The 21094-nt window shown below is 51.4% G+C and overlaps 7 protein-coding genes across 7 annotated transcripts; 4 read left to right on the top strand and 3 right to left on the bottom strand.

The window, feature by feature from the left end:
• Nucleotides 1-854: 854 nt before the first annotated feature.
• PFLUO_LOCUS2673 (uncharacterized protein) lies at nucleotides 855-4170 on the bottom strand (the record flags this gene model as incomplete). Its single annotated transcript, XM_073779838.1, has 2 exons — nucleotides 855-3974; nucleotides 4024-4170. The coding sequence occupies 2 exons, from the start codon at nucleotides 4168-4170 to the stop codon at nucleotides 855-857; spliced, it is 3267 nt and encodes a 1088-aa protein (XP_073636753.1).
• A 1088-nt stretch (nucleotides 4171-5258) lies between these two features.
• PFLUO_LOCUS2672 (uncharacterized protein) lies at nucleotides 5259-7862 on the top strand (the record flags this gene model as incomplete). The annotated part of the gene is made up of 1 exon (XM_073779837.1): nucleotides 5259-7862. The coding sequence occupies one exon, from the start codon at nucleotides 5259-5261 to the stop codon at nucleotides 7860-7862; it is 2604 nt and encodes an 867-aa protein (XP_073636752.1).
• Nucleotides 7863-8429: 567 nt separating this feature from the next.
• On the top strand, nucleotides 8430-9944 carry PFLUO_LOCUS2671 (uncharacterized protein; the record flags this gene model as incomplete). The annotated part of the gene is made up of 1 exon (XM_073779836.1): nucleotides 8430-9944. One exon carries the CDS (start codon nucleotides 8430-8432, stop codon nucleotides 9942-9944), a length of 1515 nt encoding a protein of 504 aa, XP_073636751.1.
• A 672-nt stretch (nucleotides 9945-10616) lies between these two features.
• Nucleotides 10617-11973, top strand: PFLUO_LOCUS2670 (uncharacterized protein; the record flags this gene model as incomplete). Its single annotated transcript, XM_073779835.1, has 5 exons — nucleotides 10617-10735; nucleotides 10793-10879; nucleotides 10927-11149; nucleotides 11200-11338; nucleotides 11393-11973. 5 exons carry the CDS (start codon nucleotides 10617-10619, stop codon nucleotides 11971-11973), a joined length of 1149 nt encoding a protein of 382 aa, XP_073636750.1.
• Nucleotides 11974-13913: 1940 nt separating this feature from the next.
• On the bottom strand, nucleotides 13914-15489 carry PFLUO_LOCUS2669 (uncharacterized protein; the record flags this gene model as incomplete). Its single annotated transcript, XM_073779834.1, has 2 exons — nucleotides 13914-14788; nucleotides 14841-15489. The coding sequence occupies 2 exons, from the start codon at nucleotides 15487-15489 to the stop codon at nucleotides 13914-13916; spliced, it is 1524 nt and encodes a 507-aa protein (XP_073636749.1).
• A 239-nt stretch (nucleotides 15490-15728) lies between these two features.
• Nucleotides 15729-16459, top strand: PFLUO_LOCUS2668 (Rhodanese- sulfurtransferase; the record flags this gene model as incomplete). The annotated part of the gene is made up of 2 exons (XM_073779832.1): nucleotides 15729-15787; nucleotides 15862-16459. 2 exons carry the CDS (start codon nucleotides 15729-15731, stop codon nucleotides 16457-16459), a joined length of 657 nt encoding a protein of 218 aa, XP_073636748.1.
• A 709-nt stretch (nucleotides 16460-17168) lies between these two features.
• PFLUO_LOCUS2667 (uncharacterized protein) lies at nucleotides 17169-19106 on the bottom strand (the record flags this gene model as incomplete). Its single annotated transcript, XM_073779831.1, has 1 exon — nucleotides 17169-19106. One exon carries the CDS (start codon nucleotides 19104-19106, stop codon nucleotides 17169-17171), a length of 1938 nt encoding a protein of 645 aa, XP_073636747.1.
• Between the last annotated feature and the right edge of the window lie 1988 nt (nucleotides 19107-21094).

The raw sequence follows: 21094 nt of genomic DNA, 5'->3' as shown, positions 1-21094 counted from the left end.
TGCGGCGCAGGAGAATTTTTTTGGTTTTGGCTCACCCCTTGTCTCGGGGTGCCTGACCGCTGAATGGCCGCCGTGTAGGCGAACTCAATCACTTGACCACGTTTCCCCCCTGTTCATGGCGCAGCCACATCTGGTGCTAACGCGAGCTGGGTGGCCATTCTTACGCCAGCACAGGAGTAGTGACTATTGGCCGGTCGAGGGTGCTGGCGCAGCAGGATCAAAAAAGTTGTTGTCACCCCTCCCGTGTTGGGGCCTTCTTTCATTGATCTGTGCTCGGGAAGCGATGTTAGACGAGGAGACTTGCTTTCCAATGGTCTGTGTTTCTCTCTTTCTTTTTTTTTTCAACCGGATAAAGGAAAAAAGCAAAAGTTAAAACGGCTCGAATCACTCCGCTTTTGGTTTTTGCCCGATGAATTCTTTGTGAAACATGTCTGAGGGGAAAAAGACTCCGACCTGTCCCTTTCTGGCTTACTGGTCTGCGCGCTCATCGACTCAATCGACAACATACTTGGCATACTTGGGAATGAGGAGCTGGATTATGTAAAAGCGTGAAATGAGAGAAATAGGACAAAAGCGTCCTCGAGTGAATATATTACCGGAGAATGAATCTATCGAAGACATAATCTAAGAATAAAAAAAGCAACGCAGGCTGCCCGCTGTTAACGAATGGGGTATCCACCGAGAAATGCAAATTCATGCAGAGTCGAAAACAATAAATGGCCTCTGATTTAAAGGGGCGGGTTGTTAAACGACAGGCGAGAAAGAAGAATTTGATCGCGGATGCAAGAAAGAAATTCGTCCATTCGTGTCCGTACTGTACCAATAGTATCAATTGCATCCATCCGTTCTTTTTTTCAATTGTTGTGTCGAGCTGCATTGCGCCGCTTCGCATTGGCCAGCGCCTTCCGCAATCTGTCTTGGTGATCCAGGCTGAGCTGGAGTGGTGACGAGCTGCCTTGCTTGTTCACATTCACGTCTTCGGCGGCGGCGGCGGAGGTTTGCCCCAAAGACTGCAGAAGATGCACAACTGTCGTCTCAATCTCGGCGGGGCTTTTCTGAATACTTTCCAGTCTGTCGCGGAGGTCGTTCTGAATTTTGAGGTCCTCTTTTTGTTTTTCAGCATCTAATCGTTGAAATACATCGGGGTCCGACTTTGCATACCACGCTTCGGCGACGGAGACGTAGTAGTCCGCATCGTTGAGAGCCATGTCTGCATCTCCGAATTTGAGTAGAATCTCTTCGGAGTCGGCGCGAAGCCGCGCGGCAAATTTCGCCACGGACTTGAGAATCTGTTCAACTTCAGAATCTGGGAGTCCAGAAGAGGAGAGGAGGGTTGTGGAGTCCAGTTGGACTGTCTTTGCGGCAAGCGCATCTAGGAGGCTTCGATTCGTACCTAGGCCGTGAAGGACTGCTCCGTCAAAAGTATCCATAAGCCGGTTGGCTCGGTCGTCGCGGTCCCGTGCCGCCTCCAGAATATTTCGTTTCTCCATCTGGTCAAAGTCTCCGTCGAGTTGTCGTAGACCAAACGTATCACCGATAACCACCAGTGGACGCCGCTCAGCCTTCTTCCGGCGCCGCTCACAGTCCAGGGCAAGCTCTAGGCGCCTCTGGAATCGAATCTCAAGCTTGTTGTGGATTTCGTTGACCATCTTGATAGCGCTGGACGGGCTACGCCGCTCGTTAGCCGCAGCTTTGCCTTTTTGTTCGCGGTCGAGCTGATCAAGAGCCGCATCGTAGGACCTGCGTAGGACGGAGATCTCGGTTTGCAAACGTTTATCCAAAGGGTTAAAGACCTCTTCAATGAAGCTGTCCACTTCGCGCCGTTCCTCATCCAGTTGAACGCGCGCTTCGCCTTGTCGGAAATCTTCTTCCATCAGATTGATATCCGCATGTCCGATTACATTTTTATTGAAGAGACTATCGATGTGCTTCTGCGCACGATCCTGGCGCTTCATGCGTTTTCGGTCCAGCCTCTTTCGACGAGCTAACGAGGCTGATTCGGAGGTCAGGATGATCTTCTGAATGTATGTGAAGTCATCCGAAATTGCGTTCAGTTCCTCTCTTGTTGTTGCGTACCATGAAATTTCGGCTTGTCCATCCATAGGCGCCCAGACCATGTTCCGTAGATCTTCAATGGGATTCTGAGGTCGGCCACTATGCAAAGTTTCGGGTAGGTGTGTAGGAGATGCAGGGGTTTTCGGTGACATTGTGTGGTAAGCGCTGCTTCTCTGGCGGATAACCCCGAGGAACTCTTCCTCTTGTCTTCTGAGTTGCTCAGGAGAAGCCAAAGATTGGGACCTCCCACGGGAAAGCCCTGAAACCGACATGACTCGACCACCCATGGCGGATTGTCGCCGCAGATCATTATACCCTTGGTACGCCGGCCGATCAAAGATCAAGCTGTCTGAGCCTCGCTGAGGTCCCTCGACGTACTGGTATGGCGTATAAATGGGCAGTGGAGGGCTCGTGACTAGAGGGCTGAAGCCTACTTCAACTCGCAACGCATCCAGTGAGGGTGGAACAGAGCTAGACCGACGAGAGGTGTTCCCGTGCTCCCTATCGGCCGCAAAGGAAGAAATTCTCAGGACAGATTTTGAAGTGTGACGGGCTCTCTTGGCGAGGATTGGTCGTCCTCCTGAGCTAAATCCACTTTCTTCACCATCTGGGTCATCTTCTTCGTCTTCCGCCGCTGTAGGGGAGACAGGATGTCGCCATTGGACGGAACCGAATGGGGAATCAGTTATAGGTTGTGAAGTTTGGCCTCGCACAGTGAGTTGCGGAGCCATCAATCCAGCTTGTTGGACGTTGTCGATACTGTAAAGAACCTCTCGAAGCTTTGTCTCCTTTGCCGTGAAAGCCGCAAAAATCTCGAATCTCTCGTGATCCGAGTCGGCGGTCGCCTCTTTGTGCAGCATGGACACATAGCGTGTGAGGGAAGACCTGAGCCAAGGATCGAGATCCTTGTGAGGGTCTATGTCCTTGACCACGGCTGTGTTGCTTTGTTCTTCTATCATTTTCGAGATACCGAGATCCACTTGCACACTCTTCTCGGAAAACCGGGGAACTTCTTCAGACTCCAGGATTTCTTCCGACTCCAGCGTCTCTGCTGGCAACTCAACGGGGTCAATCTCATTCACCGGAGTCAGCTGATCATCCTGCTGTCGCAAGCTGGCCGAATCCGGGTTTGGGAATTCAGTTATTGCCGTAATTGGCTGAATCCATGCGTCGATGATCCCGTCGATTCTTTTTGACCTTCCTCCGTCCAGGGAAATGGATGGCGCAGGGCTGTGTGATGAGGAAGCACTAGTGTCTATTCGCATCGATGCAATCGGTGGAAACGAAGACTCCTTCTTGCTAGCCACAGTAGCTGGAGAGACGGGAGAATAAGAAAAGTTGTGTTGCGAAATGGAATCCATCTCGGAGATAGGGCTTTTGAAAGACTCTTTGCGGATCTCATGTGGCACAGGAATCACGGAATAACGAACTTTGCCTGGCAGACCCGTGGAGTACCCCGGAGGCGTCAGGACCGTGTCTTGAGATCCTGTGGGCGTTTCAATTCCGCTCCTGGGAGGAAACCACGGCCGGTCATCGAATTCTTCTTGTGCCGGACTACCCAAGTGCTCCCAGTCCGACGGCGTGCCATGGCCCAGGGCCGAAGAAGTCGGATGGTCTGCATTTGGATCATTGTTAGCGCAAGGTGGAAATCCATAGCCGTCGCTCTTCTCTCCTGATTCATGAGGGGAACTTGGCAGAGGTGCTGGGACCGGGCTGATGGCCGGCAGTGGTGTGTATGGCGGTGCAACCGGGGTAGAAAATGCCGGATCTTCAGCCGTGGGAGGTGAGAGCAGTCGCTGATTTGGGGCAGCGGGCAGAGGCTTGTGATCCAATGGAGCTGTCGCCGGGGAAGATAGTGACGAGGATAAGTGTGCATACGGAGGTACATAGGGCCTCTCTGTTGTGTGGGGCTGGCGACGCTGTGGGAACAGTCAGTCTGGTTCGTGCAACACTGTCTCCCTCACTTACCAGTACATCCCGGCCGCGTTGGTGCTTCTTGTTAAACCGCACTCCCCATGATGTGTGGTCCTTGGGGTAGGACAACGGGTGACGGGGTGGGAATCTGGGTTCTGACCGTGAGGCTGGAAGAACGGGACGGTCTGCGTGTCCGAACATCGCTGGCGCTGTCCATGTCAAGAAGAGAGCGAGAGGAAAAAGAAGAAGATGTAGGAGGAAACAGCACGTGTGGCGGGCCTAAGAGGGTGACATGGAGCGGGCAAGGCATACCGGCGACCTTACTATTTCTGGCGTTGGGGCGAAGGAGAGATCCATCGACTACAATTCCCGGCCCCATTATCGATCAACCCCTGGGCGTCCGGGGCTGCCGTATGTACTAATAATAATATTTTTAATTTAAATTCCCAGAGATATAACGACTAATCCAAAGGCTCACTACGTGCAAGGTACTACCTTACATCATTACCCCTGACATAGTAATAGAACTCCAGAAGCCTCATACTTGCCCAAACCGGAAAGATAGATGTGTTGTCCCGCTTCTGAATAAATCCTGGTAGGTACGCCCATTGTCTGACCACGAAATGCCCGCTCACTCACAGACTAATCCCTCCCACTCGTCCATAGCTCGGGCCGCCCTCCTCTCTTAGGCGAGAGTTGCCCGTCTAGTTCACGTTAAATCTCTGCTATGGACGAGTCAGTAGTGATGATCCACCTAACTTGCACTCTGCCCGAGGGCGAATAACAGATAAATAATTCGGCTTTGTCATGTTAGAAAGCATAGATCCTTCCGCGCTAACAGGCCGCGCAAATTGGCTTGGGATCTGTTGGCAAACGCCACTTTTTTTGGAATCGAATCTCCGGTCGCGGACATCCCAACACCTTTCCAACAAAGGCGCTGGTTGTTATACGCCAACTCTGTCTTTTTTGTGATGTCCGCATCAAAAGATCCGTGGATTCGGGAATCTATTTAAAGCTCAAAGAATTAACCAACTTACTAACAAACAGACGGAGCCCTCGTTCTTCTTTGTTTCTTGGTCTCGTGCCGGCTTTCCTAACCTACCTCGAAAGAGACCCGACCATGAATACCGCCATCTTTTCTTTGGGACCAATGCCCTCATGCCCCTCAAAGAAAGGCCCAATTCACGAGGAGCGTTAATATTTATAGCCGTAGTCCGACCAGCAATGAAAATGACATGACTCCAAATTAAGTATTGAATCCGAGTACCTACCTTCTCCAGCAATCCACCATGACCTCCGACCCAGACTATTTCATCAATGTCCCACCGGTGTCTGAAACGGAGCGACAAGCCCCTGACTACCCGCCACGGCCTGACCTCCTTGACAAGGTAGCGTTCGGCCCGTACATCAGTGCCGATGATGCAAGACTTGCATGTCGCGCGTGGTTCGAGCAGGACCGATGCCTTGGAAAGGCATGGAAGGATCACAAAAACCGTGGCTTTCCAATTCAGTTACCTGATGTAATACCCCAAGATCATGATCCGCGCGTGATCAATGGATTGGCGACCAATGTCTATGAGCATCTGATGGGCGATCCATTGTTTTACGTTGTGCGATGGGAGGAAGATAACCTGGTTGCCCAGACCGGAGGTTTATCGGAATTGTTTGACGAGATCAGAGATAAAGTCGCGATTCGTGACGAGAATGTTCGCGATTCGAAGTACTGGACCAATTCTGTTTTGAACGCCGAGTTGAGGAAGAGAGGGTTACAAGTAGCCAAACCGATGAAGGAAAAGCTGTCAGCAAAGGATGCGAGGCGAGAAAACCAGGACCGCCTCATCAATGACGAGCTTGCCAAATGCTACTCCTTTCAGTCGCAAAGTGATCTGTCGCACTGGGGAATCAATCGACTGGAGAAGTACAGGGTACATCCCGCCACGGACCCGAATATGACGCCGCTCGATATGTACACCTTCGCCATTCACTTGAGTCCATACAACCCAACCTACTGGCTCAGCAGGGCATACTGCCATTACCAACAAGAATTTTTTGATCTGGCCATCGGCGATGCCTATCGCGCCCAACTTCTCTGCGAGGTGGTTACGGACGATCTTGCGAGAAATAAACAACCGGGACTCTACCCGCGCATCTGGCACGCAGTTGAACAACACTTTATAGCAATTCCTCAATATGGCTTTGACTGGAAACCAGAAATTATGGTCTACATGCGCAAGAATGGCATCACCAACTTCATTCCAACAGTTCAGAAAGCGGCCTTCCACATTACGAGTCTCAGCCTCGCATCGCTGAATTGCTGGGATGATGTCGAGGTACAATACCGGCTGTTCCGTTCAACTTTATCTTCCTCCGAGTCTGATCGTGACCAGAGAGTAGTTGAGGAGCGGAGACGACTAACCAAACCCTCTGCAGAACGTTGGCAAAAAGAGAAGGGTAAACAGAACCTCTTCCTCTTCGAAAGCCGATACGGAGCAATCAAGGGTACCCGCAGATATCCATACGAGGAGGAAGTCGATCGTGTTGACCCGAATTTCCGCGATGTGCTCAGTCGCTGTCTTTTCGAAGCGCCCCCAGGAACCCCGAACCCCCCAACGTGGAACTGCGAAGTCAAACAAGTGCCCGACAGTCAAGGCCTAGGAGTTTTCGCCACAGAAATTATCAACCAAGGTGGGATTATCTTCTGCGAGGAGCCGACTATTCGGGGTCATCTGGATATGCGAGAAATAAGAGGCGATAAGATGCAACGATTCCCGCCAGGGTCCAACGAACCGGTAACAATTAAAGACGAAGATATTGAATATATATTTCAATTGAACGACGCCCATGGGACTATTCTGAGTCTACTTCTCAAAAAGGTCTTCGAGATCACACTGCACCGACGTCAGCAAGGGACAGACCGGCACTTACTTCCCCACGAGATCGATGAACTCCTTGTTCTGGACGGTTGGTCCGAACATAACGACTACTGGACTGGCAGCAATTTCCCGTTCAACTTTGCCGCCAACATCCAGGTGCCATTCGACATTCTCTCCCAGCTAGGAGTGGACATCTTCCGTGACTTCAGCTTTGACACATGGGCCATCCAAATTGTGCTGCGGAAACTACTCACCAACGCGGTAGTATCCTTGGATGGACAATGGAGAGGCAGGGCCAAAAGCATGCGACCAGTAGACCAGACTAAGCCTCCGGAAGAATCCAGCGAACATCAAAAGATGAATCAAAACGAGGAATCGTTAACTCGATGGGATCGGTCCTTCTCCAACCTCTACCTCTTCCCAGGATTCAGCATGTTCAACCACTGCTGTGCCATTAAGAAGCTTGGCGATTCCGCAAAGTATAATGCTGATTGGGCATATGATAATGTGGTCTCCAACCGCGTGGTTATATGGGCACAGAATACTATCAAGCCAGGCGAAGAGATTCGTCTCCGGTACAGGCATTCCGCGATCCGACCAGACGGCCCCGGCGCGATACAGCTGTTTGGAGGGCCTTGCAAGTGTGAACAGTGCACAGCTGCTGGAGGCGCTCAAGATGCTGGAGATTTAAGAGGAGCTGTCGCTGCAGGAAAAGACCCAGCACCGACAAAAGAAAAGCAGGTGACGGAAGAACGAGCGACGCAACAAGTAACAGAAGGACAAGGCATGTTCCGAAAAGGAAACCGCGAAGGTGACAGACATGCTGACAGTTCAGGAAACACAGGAAATCCCGGACCCATTGTGCAAGAGGAGAAAAGGCTGAAGTCTCTAAAGCGGAAAATGACCAAGGCCTTCCTTATGATTGAGCATGCGGAGGAAAACGAAGCAACGAGGACTTTGAGGGAGGGCAAAGTACGCAGATGCGCTGGAGAGATTGTGTTTTCTGACTCCCCTTTTTGAGGAATGCGTGTGCCTTATTAAAGATGAATTTATTGTCTTGGGGCGTACATTTCTTTTCGTTTCTTTTCCTGCCTTAAGATTACTGCTAGAAGATTGCTTAGCTTGGTGTGTTTCAACGAAAGACACGCACGAATATAGATTTCGATTCTACGCCTTCAAATGTCAGCGCAAATCAAGCCCTAGAAAATATCTCTCCTCTCGCTTTCTAGCTGCTCTGCCCATTCTCTTTAGCTATCCAAATCTTGCGGGTGGGTTAGTAGCAAAAAAAAAAAAAAAAAAAAAAACGAAAGAAAAGATAGATAGAAAAATGAATTACACCGGAGTGCTATCAAAATCCCTGGAACATTTCATTGCGATCCTTCACAGGCACTGATTGATCAGTCTTGCGAGGTGGATTGGAGTGACGACGGCCTTTGCAAAGATCCAGCGCTCGGGGATTGGAACCACCCGAGCGGGAGCCGTTCGGACAGTATGCAGTCCGCTAGAGAACAATATTTAATGCGAAGATGCTCCAACCGATCGTGATTACTTTTCTATATTTTCGGAAATAACTTTGTATGCAAAATCATGAGCAAACCCACAGACGTCATCATCGCCGGCGCTGGTCCGGTAGGGCTATTTCTCGCATGCGAGCTGGCCGTGGCCGGCGTCTCGGTACTTGTTCTGGAACGAGATACGACACCCAATACGCCATGGAAGGAAGACTTTTTCGGTCGCCGCGGTCTCTTTCTTCGTGCGATCGAGGCCTTTTACCGCCGTGGGATGCTGGACGAGATCATCCAGGGCGGCACCCAGCGTCCGACGCAACTCGACAAAGGTCCCGGCTTCATGTTTGGGGGTCACTTTGCCGGCATGATGCTCAATGCAAACAAAATCGATTTCTCACAGTGGAAATATCACCTTCCAGGGCCTGCGTTTCTCCCTGGACAGTCTTCACTTGGTCGTATTGAGAGTGTGTTATCGGAGCGTGCGCAGACACTCGGTGTACAGATCATCCGGGGAATGGGAGTCACTAAAGTCAGTGACGAAGATGATACGGTGAAGGTATGGGCCGGAGACGAGTGCTTCGAATCACAATGGCTCATTGGATGCGATGGTGGACGCAGCACTGTTCGCAAGGTCGCTGGGTTCCAATTTGAAGGGACGGGCTCTGAGTTCATCGGCTATATCGCTAGCTGCGACCTGGACAATCAAGAGCTTCTGAAGCCGGGGTTTAACCGTACAGGCTTCGGGATGTATATTGATAATGGGCCTGGACAAATTTACGCCATTGATTTCGATCTGAGCTTCGATCGCTCGCAAACCGTCACTCGAGAACACTTCCAAACTGTACTTCAACGGGTCTCCGGACTGGATGTCACTGTCAAAGCTCTGCATCTGACCACCACATTCACCGATCGCTCAAAACAAGCTACGGAGTATCGCAGAGGCCGCGTTTTTCTGGCCGGTGACAGCGCTCACATCCACTCTCCACTGGGGGCGCAGGGATTGACTGCTGGTATAGGCGATGCGATTAACCTGGGCTGGAAGCTGGCGGCTACCATTAAGGGCTATGCACCGCCTGGACTTCTCGACACTTATCATCAAGAACGGTATCCGGTTGGCGCGCATGTCCTTGAATGGACGCGTGCTCAGGTGGTCACTCTACGTCCGGACCCATATAGCCGAGCCGCTGCCAAAGTCATACAGGACTTGATCAATACGGACGAAGGAACGACTTATTTTGCGGACCGCATCTGGGGACTTTCGCAGCGCTACGACCTGGGTGATACCCACCCGCTTATTGGTTGCAGTGCCCCAGATTTTGAATTCGAGGACGGACTGCGCCTGGGGTCCAAGTTGGAGAAAGGGCGTTTCCTGATCATTGACTTCTCGAGTAACTCATCTGTGGCACACCTGGCCCAGGGCTTAGAGCCCTTCGTCGGCTACTCTGCGTCTAATGCAAAAGAGACTTTTGGCCTCAAAACATTGCTGGTGCGGCCCGATGGCACTGTTGCGTGGGTGGGGGAAGACGAGGTGGATATCGACGCTCTGAAGACGGCATTGTCACGCTGGCTAAGTCTTCCTGGACTGGAAGGCTGAGGATAGCATTACTGTACATCAAATACATAGACAATACATCTCCATTCACTCTTGTAGCTTTTCATTGTAGATGATTGAAAGTGTGGGGCAGATTGCGATTTTGATTTTCTAAAGTCTAAATAGGGGATGATCTCTAAATAAAGTCTTGATTGAATTAGCGAAGAGCCAGGGTAAACTGGCCAATCAACAGCTAGACTTTATCACGACCTGCCTAAAAAAGCCTGTTTTTCCGCTGAAGGGCTCGGAAAAATCTCCGAGTATCTTGAAAGCAGAGACTATCGGTGATAGTCCGGATGCAAGATAAATCCCGTTATATCCGTGTTGATTGCATAAATACCTTCCTTCCTATTTCATAAACGCCCACTGTCGCCGATTACAAATCTCAACAGTTGTCCTAAAGCTTCCACTAAACTTTGATCCCGTTCCAAGCTCTGGCTCGTCGGTTTGGTCAGCGAAGCTAGCGAAGCTGAAATGCCAGCGGAGTTTAGTTGGAGTTTGGCTAAATCCACGATTAATAATATGATCGTCCTGCAACATAAAGTTACATCATTTCCCCGCAGGGATGTCAAGAGCTATATAAAAGACCCCTCGTCACTGTAATCGAATAATAGAATTCAACACAAAACTAAATATTAACTGCAATTCTAAACCTATCAAATAAAATCGACCAAAATGTTCGCCGCTGCTGCTCCCCCGAAATCTCGCCTGGGCCGTTACCGCCTGCTTGCTCCCACGGCTGGTGTCAAGGTTAGCCCTCTGTGCTTGGGGGCAATGAACTTCGGGACTGGATGGTATGTGGCGAATTCGTCAATGAACGCGTGGCCTAATATTTGCTAACATGGGAACAGGGAGGGCAGACTTGGTGAATGCAACAAGGAAACGTCCTTCCAAATTATGGATACATTCTATGAGAATGGTGGCAACTTCATTGACACGTAAGTAGACAGTCCAGCTGAAAATGAAGCCTCTAACCCATTTCAAGCGCCAACAACTACCAAAATGAAGAATCCGAAGAGTGGGTTGGCGAATGGATGGAGAAGCGAGGTGTGCGCGATGAGATCGTTCTGGCGACCAAGTACACCTCCCCGTACCGCCTGTACAAGAAGGACGAGATCCAGGCAAATTACGTCGGAAACAATGCCAAGTCCCTCAAGCTATCCGTTAACGCGAGTTTGCGGAAGCTGAAGACGGATTATATCGACCTTGTAAGGATCTAAGTTCTTCTCAACTTGCAATAACGCTGACCAAAGAATAGCTGTACGTGCATTGGTGGGACTTCAGCACCTCCATCGAGGAGGTAATGACGTCGCTTAACTTGCTGGTGACTTCGGGAAAGGTGCTGTACCTGGGTGTTAGCGATACACCTGCTTGGGTCGTAAGCCGAGCCAACCAATGTGAGTATATGCCGGCCTCATTACGTCTGATGCCAAATTACTAACAGGAATTAGACGCCCGCGACCACGGAATGCGCCCCTTTTCTGTTTATCAGGGCCAATGGAACGCAGCCAAGCGTGATTTCGAGCGTGAGATCATCCCGATGTGTGCCTCTGAGGGAATGGGTCTCTGCCCATGGGGAGCCATCGGCGGAGGCGCCTTCAAGACTGCCGCGCAACGCGAGGAGATCGCCAAATCTGGCAACCCAGGCCGCGCCGTCGAGGCGAGCGAGACTGATCTGGCAGTGTCGAAGGTGCTGGAGACGGTTGCAGCCCGCCATAACACCATCATCACCAGTGTGGCCTTGGCTTATGTGATGCGTAAGACGCCTCATGTCGCGCCCATTGTGGGTGGTCGTAAGGTGGAGCATCTGCAGGGTAATATCGATGCTCTGGCACTGGAACTGTCGGATAAGGACGTCGAGGAGATCGAGTCGGCGTATAACTTTGAAATTGGCTTCCCCATGAACTTCCTTTTCCGTGGCGAGCGCAAGCAGGCACACCCCGGAAACTCACTATTTATGAATGCGGCTGCCAGGTTTGATTATACAGATTTGCCCGTTGCTATCAGGTCGAAGCCTGTGGAGGAAATCTGAGAATTTGGTGGTCAAGGTTGACTGATGTTGGTTTCTGATAAAAAGAGTATGCCACTACTGAAGATTTTGTCATTGTTGAGTACTTAATAGAATCGAATCCAAACACATTCTTTTGACTGGTACCTTGTGTAAACCTATAGACTATCTAAACTAATTTGAAAATCTAACATTTTCCATGTTTCCTGAACTAGGAGCGTACTAACCTTAACTGGGATGTCACCGTCATCTTGACATCCAGGAAAGACCATCACAGCGACTCAATCTCTTAAACACCATCAGTCGCTCACTTTCAAAGACTTCAAACTTACTGTGTTCGAGACCACATATTCAATATGCCGCCTACAAACCCTGCAAAAGTTCCGCCCGCGACAAAGTCCAACGGCATCAATGCAGGCGTCCTGGTAGCGGTTCTCGTCGGAACGCTAGGCCCTCTTATCCTAGTGTTCGTTTTTATTGCTTTCAAGTAAGTTTCCTGTCGGCGAATCATCAAGATCATATCATTGAATTTGAATCTAACTGTGGCTCTTGGTTCACAGGCTCATCTACTGCAAGAAGGAGGCAAATAGGGGCAGCAAAGACCAAAGCAAACCACCTTACCGAGCAATCCCGGTTGTACAAACTTCAGTTTCAGTACCATTCATCCCACCACCACCAGTTATCATTCCAGCGCCAGTACATTGCACCACTTCCTGTCACTGTTGAATATCCTGCACTGAGAGCGAGCTTTATATCACAATTATATCTGCATTACTTTAATATGGGATTCCATCTTTGCTTGCTCGATTTCTGGTGGCTTTGATGCATATGTTATACCCAAATTTGCTGTCATGGGATTTTTGTTTATTTCTTGTTTTCGATACCCTGTATATTTGCTAGAGAAGCCCGCAGAGAAAAGCCAAAGAGACGTCTTCTACTCTTGTCAGAGCCTGTGGAAGAAAAACACACTGGGTTAAAAACATAGACTACCCAAAGGCAGACTGGAAGTTATGTTCTGTAACGACTTAGCTCACAACCAATTCGAAGTGGAAGCACCAAACCAAACCTACTCGAGGTACCATCGTCATGTTGACACCAAGAAAGAATATTTCTAAAATCTTGAAGACCAAAATTTGAACAAAGAAATACTTTCTAACTTGGAATCATTTCTTTCCCTAGAAAACCACGGTCAACTGTCTAAAGATGTCTCATCTAGAAAACCACGCCGCTCCGGTAAATCACCCAGTTCCACCACCACAACCACCACATAGGGACAACAGTGGACTCATCGCTGGTCTCGTTGTCGGACTTGTAGGCGCTACTATTCTCATACCACTGATAATATTCATTATAATGATCTATCGGCAAGTCCTCCGTTTCAAACTCGCTCAATCCTAGTTAGCTAACAGTAGCCTCTTTTTTTTCCTCACCCAGACGAAAGAATGCGAATCAGAACAACTTGCCTAGTCGAGCTACTCAACCACAGCAAGACGGTTACCCGATGCATGTTATTCCCAAAACTAAAACCGATCTCCCATTAGCTCCGGTTGTACCATCGCGGTCGCCTGCTCGACCTGCAGTCTTAAATATTGACCCATACCACCATGGCCATCATCTCCAGCAGCATGGTTCTCACCACAAGTATCACGATTCTGAACAGCACGATGGCAGTCAACTCGGGTTCTGCCACTGATCATCTCGTTGATCTCCATTAATAGGGGGTATACTAGGTTCACTTGCTTGCAACTTGATATCAAAATACAATAATCCGGCTGGCTATTTTCTCTAGTATGCAGATTTGAATTTTTAAAATATAGAACCAGGCCCCAAGATCATTCATGGTATGCACACAGATACGCAAAGGAAACGACACAAGTAGTTGTAAAACACAGTGAAGAGAGAAAAGGCCCCAAGCCCAAATACATACAGAAAAGCATCGAGGACGGACAGCAGACACTAGATCTCTATGCGGTAGCGGTAGCCACCTGGGGCCGAGACAGCTGAGGCCTGCGCAGAACCTTCTCCAGCTCACCAATAACGCCGCCCCCAGAGAGACTCCATTTCTCGCCGACTAGCTGGTCATTGACCACCTCGCGCAGTAGTCCACTGCGAGCGAAATAGGTCACGTAGCTTCGGGTCTCGTCGCGGGTGAGACCGCTGAGGGTCTGCAGCTCGAGGAGACCATCCTTGGACATGGAGGCCTGGAAGAGGTCCATCACACGGGGATCAGCATCGCTGTAAGATTCCGGCTGCGGGTATTCTGGAGAGGAAGGCTTGACGCCCTCCTGACGGGCGGCTAGCTGGTCAAGGCCGACTTCGAGGCTGTAGTTGGAAGGGCTGTTGGAGGTGGAGGTAGCGTACAGGACGAGGCCGCCGTTGCCCAGAGTCTGACCCTGCGTCAGTAGCGAAAGGAAGTGATTCACGAAAACGAGGTCGTGCGAGTGGATTGTGGTGTAGTCGGCAGCGCGGTAGACGCTCTCGCCCATCCAGTGAGCGAGACCGTCCAGAGTCACGAGCATTGGGGGACGAGGCTGGAATTCATCTTTCACGCCTGGGGCCGCCTTGGTAGCATTAAGTTCGGTCCACAGAGCTTGGAAGACGGGCCAGGCGACGGCGGCATCTTGCAATCCCAGTTTGGCGAGGTCTGCCAGCGTCGAGCCGGGCTTGAGTCCTTTCAAAGCCGGGTGTTGCTGAGAGATACGGAGACCAGCAAGAACATCCTGGTTGGCTTTGACAACGCGAGAGAGCAGCGTAGATGTAGCGTTGGGCTGGACATACTGCGTCGGATTGGTGCCTTCAATTGGGGAGTACGCGGTGTCACCGGAGACGAGTTCTCGAGCTATGAATGATCAGCAACCGCATGAAACGAGAGACGATAGTGTTAGAATTACCGTCGGGTACCGTAATCACGACCCATTTCTTGATGAAAGCCATAGTCATGGCCTGCAGCAGATGCACCGTCTTCCCCGAGCCCTTCGGGCCCGTTACAATCTTCTTGACAACCTTGCCCTGCTGAGCACCCTCAACATCACCTGTGATCTGATCAATCAATCGGCCCATCTCATATGTGCTGCGACGAAAGACTGTGCTCGGCCGGCGGAACAATGACCAGCTCTGCTTGGGCTTGAACGCCTCAACGGCTCTCAATTGATCCAGCTTGTCCACAGGCAGACCCATAATAGTACCGCGAAGACTGGGATTCGACATTGTTTCCGCCGACAGATCAGCCATGCCCTCGATTTCCAGCGCGTTGGGGTTGCTGAGCACGATGCGCTTCTTCAGAGCCTTGCGCTCGCCGACGGGAGGCGGACGCACACGATCAACGGGCTTCTTCTTCTTCCTCCGGATGCTCATTGACTGACGATGCTTCATCATCGTTTGGGTATTGGCCTTTTTCTTCGCCGGCTGGGCATATTGGGCGGCGGAGGAGTGGAAGGGGGCGCTTGCGACTCGAGGCGCGGAGGAGGACGGAGGGAGAAGGGCTCGCGTGGCTGCAGCGCGAGGCCGCAGGACACAGTTCCAGCAGGCCGAGGGGACCATTGTGGTTGTCAGGAATACTGGCACGGCGGCCAGAGACGAGACAATGCAATGGGGTGGTGGCACTGGAGGGTGGAATGGGTAAGTGATTGTGGACTGGAAGAGCAACGGAGAGACACATTTCTGAGCGGTGCCTGTTCGGGACTAGCGCGGTTTAGATAAGCAATTTTTTTTCTTCTCATTGATCTTCGCTATCATTTTTTTAAAGATTATCAGTTCAACAACAGCAGAGCATACTCGCCATGACAGACGTCGGCATGACAAACTCTGACGGTGCTTCAGCCTCGAAGCCTGAGAGACTGTATGTTCTATCCTCCAATTATTCCGCACGATCAACAACCAAACCCCCAAAAAACTAACATAACCCGAACCCAGTCCCATCACAGTCTCCAAACCCACACCCTACACATTCGACCTTGGCCACCTAGTCGCCAACGACCCCAACCCCCTCGAGCTCTCCAGCAACGAACCCATCAACGCCTCACTCAAAGCCGTTGCCCGCGATGGCGCCCAAAGCCTGCTAAACCAGCTGCTAACAACGTGCGAAATCACCTCGACCGCCGCAGACGGCGTGCTCCTCAGCCTGCCGGCGCCTGCTACAGCGCTCCCACGGCAAAAGCCACTGCCCACGCCCAAACCACCTACGAAATGGGAGCTGTTCGCGCGCAAGAAGGGGATTGGCAAGTTCAGCAGGAAGGCCGGCGGTGCGCTGGAGGATAAGGAGCGGCGCAAGAAGCTTGTGTACGACGAGGCGTCGGGCGAGTGGGTGCCACGCTGGGGGTATAAGGGGAAGAACAAGGCCGATGAGGATCAGTGGCTTGTTGAAGTTGATGAGAAAGATTGGAAGAAGGAGGAGGATGCTGCTGCGAAGGGCGGGTCGATCCGTGGGATGTCCAGGACGGAGCGAAAGCAGCGCATTAAGCGGAATGAGCGGAAGATGCGCTCGAATGAGTCGCGGGCGAAGAAGGCTTGATTGGGTCTTTTTCTCTGTGTATCGATCGATGTCTGTCATGGCGTTGGGTTGGAGTCCAGCGGTTTTGGGTTCATTTTTTATGACATTTACACTACCAAAAGCACTGCTTACTTACATTACTATCACTACAACTTATTTTATACGAGTCCTCGATGTATATACCAAATGTGGTCTTGATTGATCAAACCGAAAGAATGCCCTCCCAATGTTCCCAATATATCGTACATGCATATCTCGCAAAACGTCAAAGAGATACAATAAGAGCAAAGCATAGAGACAAGAATGAACATGCAAAGTGCACGCGGGGATATCTGAAGATGCCGAAACATCAAAGCACAATTTCACGAAATGGACTTGTCGCGCTGAACAATAAAAGAAAAAGGCATGAACAAACAGCTGAAAATGAAACATTGTCCACCAAAACAATAAGTACGTTGGAGAAGAAAAGATCAAAAATATACAAATTGAAGCGAAAAAGGCCAAAATGTGGGACCGTGGACAAAAATCGATGAGGCCGGGGACGCCAGTATTCATTTTTGCAAATGCTGGTTGAAGACCCAGAGACGAGGGAGACCAGCCGAATCAGAACATTCCAGCCAGTGGTCTGTTCGGATCCAGTGTATACCTCATGATCGGACCAGCCGAACAAGAAGCATCTCAGCCAAGAACTCAAGTTGACAGGGACCAACCCCCATCACCAAGAAGTGTCTTATATTTTGATAGGAGAAAGCGGTGGGCCAAGTTCTGGGAGCTGAGAGGGATGGCGACCGTGCGAGGTGTCAATATCCTTGGGCCTCTGCTTGCGACTTCGTGAAGTGTTCGGACGAGAAGACGGTTCCTCCTCGGTGTGTTGGCTGCTGCTGGAAGACACGACAGCGCGCTCATCACCGGTGGTGTTTTGCGCGCTGCCCTGTGCCTTCTCCGTAGCAGCAGAAGCAGCAAACTTCTCCTCTGCGGCCTGTTGCTCCTTCTCGTCCATCTCTTTTTCTTTCTGGACGAAGTCCTTCTCGGTCCAGCAGCCCTGCCAACAATTTTTCCAGTCACAGACCAGGAAGTTGAAGCAGAAGGCATCGATCTTCATACATGGCTGGAAGCAGATGCACAGGTTGCGATAGTCCATCTTGTTCTGGTCCACGTATGAGTGGAGGAGGTTAAGGTGGCAGGTGATGGCGAAGAGGAGGTAGTAGTTGTACGGTGGCAGCTTGGACAGCTCATCCTTGAGCAGCTGCGGGGCGGTGGTAGCGCCCTCGCACTTTTCCGCGATCAAATCCTGTGTGGCCTTGGGGAAGAGCTCGTCGGGCAGTTCACGGAGCCAGGCCTTGAACATCGACCCGATTATGTTGATATCGTAAAGATCGGGGACGTCAAAAAGATCAATATCCAGTTCGGAATCGAACCGTCTCTGCCAATGCTTCACTTCTCGGCCACTGCCAGGAACCCGATACAGACCTTCTTCCTCGCAGCCCTTGAAATTGAGGTAATCAATGCAGCGGTACGGCAAGGCAGGCATCCAGAACTCGGTCTTGTCTCGGCAATCTTCGAGTTTCTTCGCAATGCGGGTCTTGCGTGCCTGCTCAATCAACGGCAGGTTGATCACGGAACAGACATAAGTGTCATCGGTGTATAGCTCGCGCTCATTGGTGCTCCCACTGCGTGTCATCTTGCCGAAGAATCCCTTGCCTGCCTTGCCCAGGCGACCAGCGGCACCGGTCGAGGATTGTTTCAGGTTGTTGAACAGGGCAGCAGATGCCCCAGAGACTTGGCTCAAAGAGCCTGATGTGACCATAGATCCGCCGTAGCTCTTCTCTTTTCGGAGAGTAGCACCGCTGGACTCGATCGTGGGCGTTCCCAATGTTTCTTGGACAGGACGATGATCCAGCCGTGGAAGTGCAGACTGTGGGGGGTTCTGCATGTTGCTTTGCGTCCGAAGCTCCTCCAATTTCACCAGTCCGGTTGACGGACGTCGACCAGCTGATTTGTTGACTGAAGAATCATCCACACGGATAGAGCGAGAGCGCGTCAGAAGACTTGCAAAGCGCGGCTTGCTTTTCCTCGGGGCCGCTGACTCCGTATCCGTACCGGCTTTTCTATACTCGCTTTGAATAGCCTTTTCATTATCAGCTGCCCGAGCAATGGCGCCGGGTAGATCGGGGGTCGACTCGTATGACTTGGGCGACATATGCGCCTTGCGATCTCGAGAACTACCCCGGCTCTTTGGAGGGTCGGTCGTCGAATTCTCGGAGCTGTCAGACCGGTGGGCCCTGTGAGACGACTTGGGTGCTTTGAGATTGCCGAAGAATGACCGTGACGCATCTCGGCCGTGCTTCGGCGCGGTAGGGAAATGCTGCGGGATGGCCGTGAATCCTGGTGTGGGGGGAGGCTCGGTTGCCTCAGCGGCCGAATCGGGAGAATGGGGCAAAGAGGGGCTGTTCGGTTTGCTGCTCGCGTCTTGGGTGACGGGACGGATCGTAGCACCCTTGAGGAATGGTGAGCTCGATGAGGACTTGGGTGAGCGAGGTGTCTGTGGACTCGGGCCATCGGAGCTGTGGTCCCCTGGGGTCAACGGAGACGAGACTTTTGCATTGCTCGTCGCCGACTTGGACGAGCTGAGGTCCAAGTTGGGTACGGGCGAGTTCCGGGCCGGCATCTTGAAGGTCGGTCGAGCGTGGAGAGCCTCCGAAAAAGTTGATATATGATCTGAAATGAACTCTTTTTCGTGGGCGTCAAATTGTAAATGCTTTAGCCAAATGCGATCCTGTCTGAACGATATTCGGTCAGCGTGACACTCCAACAAGGTATCCAGGGGGGTGCCGATAGGGAGGAATGCACCTGGAACATTCTGGACCAAGTGGTCCTTGTTCCTTGGGATTTGCACAGGGACTCACCTCTAATATTCAAACTCCGTGCGATATCGCGTGACAAAAACCAGCCTCGCCAATTTGGGCCCACGAGCGACCGAAGGGTTCGGGATGAGCGGTCTGGGCGTTCAGACGAGTATAAATTATCGAGGGAATGAGATCTGACAGATTTGAAGGTCAGCGAGGTTGCTCAGGACACAGGCTCAAAGGAGGGACCAAAAAAAAGACAGGAGGGGCCCGGTGAAACCGCAATGACATATGCAGGGGGGATGCGCCACGGAGTGCTCCAAGAGCGAAGCCACACGGGTCGTGCTACCGGAGTGAGGCATTTGTCTCTTGACGTGGACGCGCCAACCTCCGACCGTTCGACAAGAGCAACAATGTAGGGTGGATTCAAGGGCAAGCAGCGGAGAGGACTCACCGGACTGGTTCCCTTCATGATCAGATGCAAAAACTCGCGGTCGAGGAGGAAGGGAGTAATTGTAGGTGTGAGAAGGAGAGCAAGGTGTCGCTTCCCCCTCTTTTTGGACTGGGGTTCCGGTGATCGGCAGAGTTGGGTTCGCACCGACAGACCAACCGGAGGCAGATGGAGAGGGAGGAAGGACCACGGAGAGAGAGAAAGAGACAGAAGAGGAGAGGAAAAGAAAGTGAGTGCCGTCGAGGAATCGAGGGTTGAGTGTTGAGGCAGTGCCAAAGAAAAAAAAGGAAAGCAGGCAACACGGACTGCCACACCCTCCTAGTGCAGGTGAGAGAGCGACTAGCTGTGTTTGTCGAGCGCTAGTCGGTCTCCGCTGTATCTTATCGGACCAGAAAAGTGAAAAAAAGGGGGAAGAAGAGAGAAAGAACAGAAAACATAATACAGGAGTGAGTACAGCGTTGATAGCACGTCACCCATGGGCCAAATCAGAATGAATGATTGTGACGATGGGTCGGCATCATGGGCTCCATATTGCCCATTTTGCCATCATGATCGTCCAGCGATTGCATGTTTGGGGTCCGTTCAATGGTACGGGTACTATGAGCCCAGGTACTGAGTACCTTTCTGACGCTGGGTCCTCGTGTACCTGGGCGGGTACTGGATACGCCAGTGTCCCCACCGACTCGGAACCACTGGGTCTGGCAGTTGGAGCCACGGGTGGGATGAGAGAGGTCCTGTGCCTGGCGTCTGCAGTACAGTCCAATTGGACGGATTCCATTGATTCTGAAGGAATTAGCTGTACGGATTGTTGCTGTCTGTTGATTTGTATGCTCTTTCTCTCACTTCTCTCACTTCGACTACGACGGCCCATAGTGGATGTGAGACAGGCGAGAGAGATCTCAACCGTATACCGAAATAGCAACGCCCATCTGAAACTGACCCATCCCCGTACCTTTGTCCGTTTGATTGACCCGGTCGCATCCCAACCCACACGGCAATGGTGACCATGGCTCCCCCCAGTCACGAGTGGATATCATTGTTCGTTTACTGCATTGGCATGGCACGGTGTACCTCTAGCGGCCACGCTAAAATTATCACTGTCCACTGGTGTCCCCCCGGCCCTCTCCGCTCGTGACTGGACATAGTTGCATCGTAGATCAAGATGCAGAATGCAGGGGGAGCAAAGAATGGAAGGATGCCGAGGGATGAGCGAGCTGAATGTCGGTGTATGTAACCACGAACTGGCCAGGAACAATAGTATTTCTGCACCGCATCCTTCGAGTTTATCCACGTTCCATCCATGTCTCAGGCTGATGCAATACAATGGGCGGGGGGCCTTGGCGAGTCACGTGACCACAC

The sequence above is a fragment of the Penicillium psychrofluorescens genome, assembly GCF_964197705.1.
Source record: "Penicillium psychrofluorescens genome assembly, chromosome: 2".
Classification (NCBI taxonomy): Eukaryota; Fungi; Ascomycota; class Eurotiomycetes; order Eurotiales; family Aspergillaceae; genus Penicillium; species Penicillium psychrofluorescens.
This window is presented reverse-complemented; position numbering and strand designations above follow the sequence as displayed.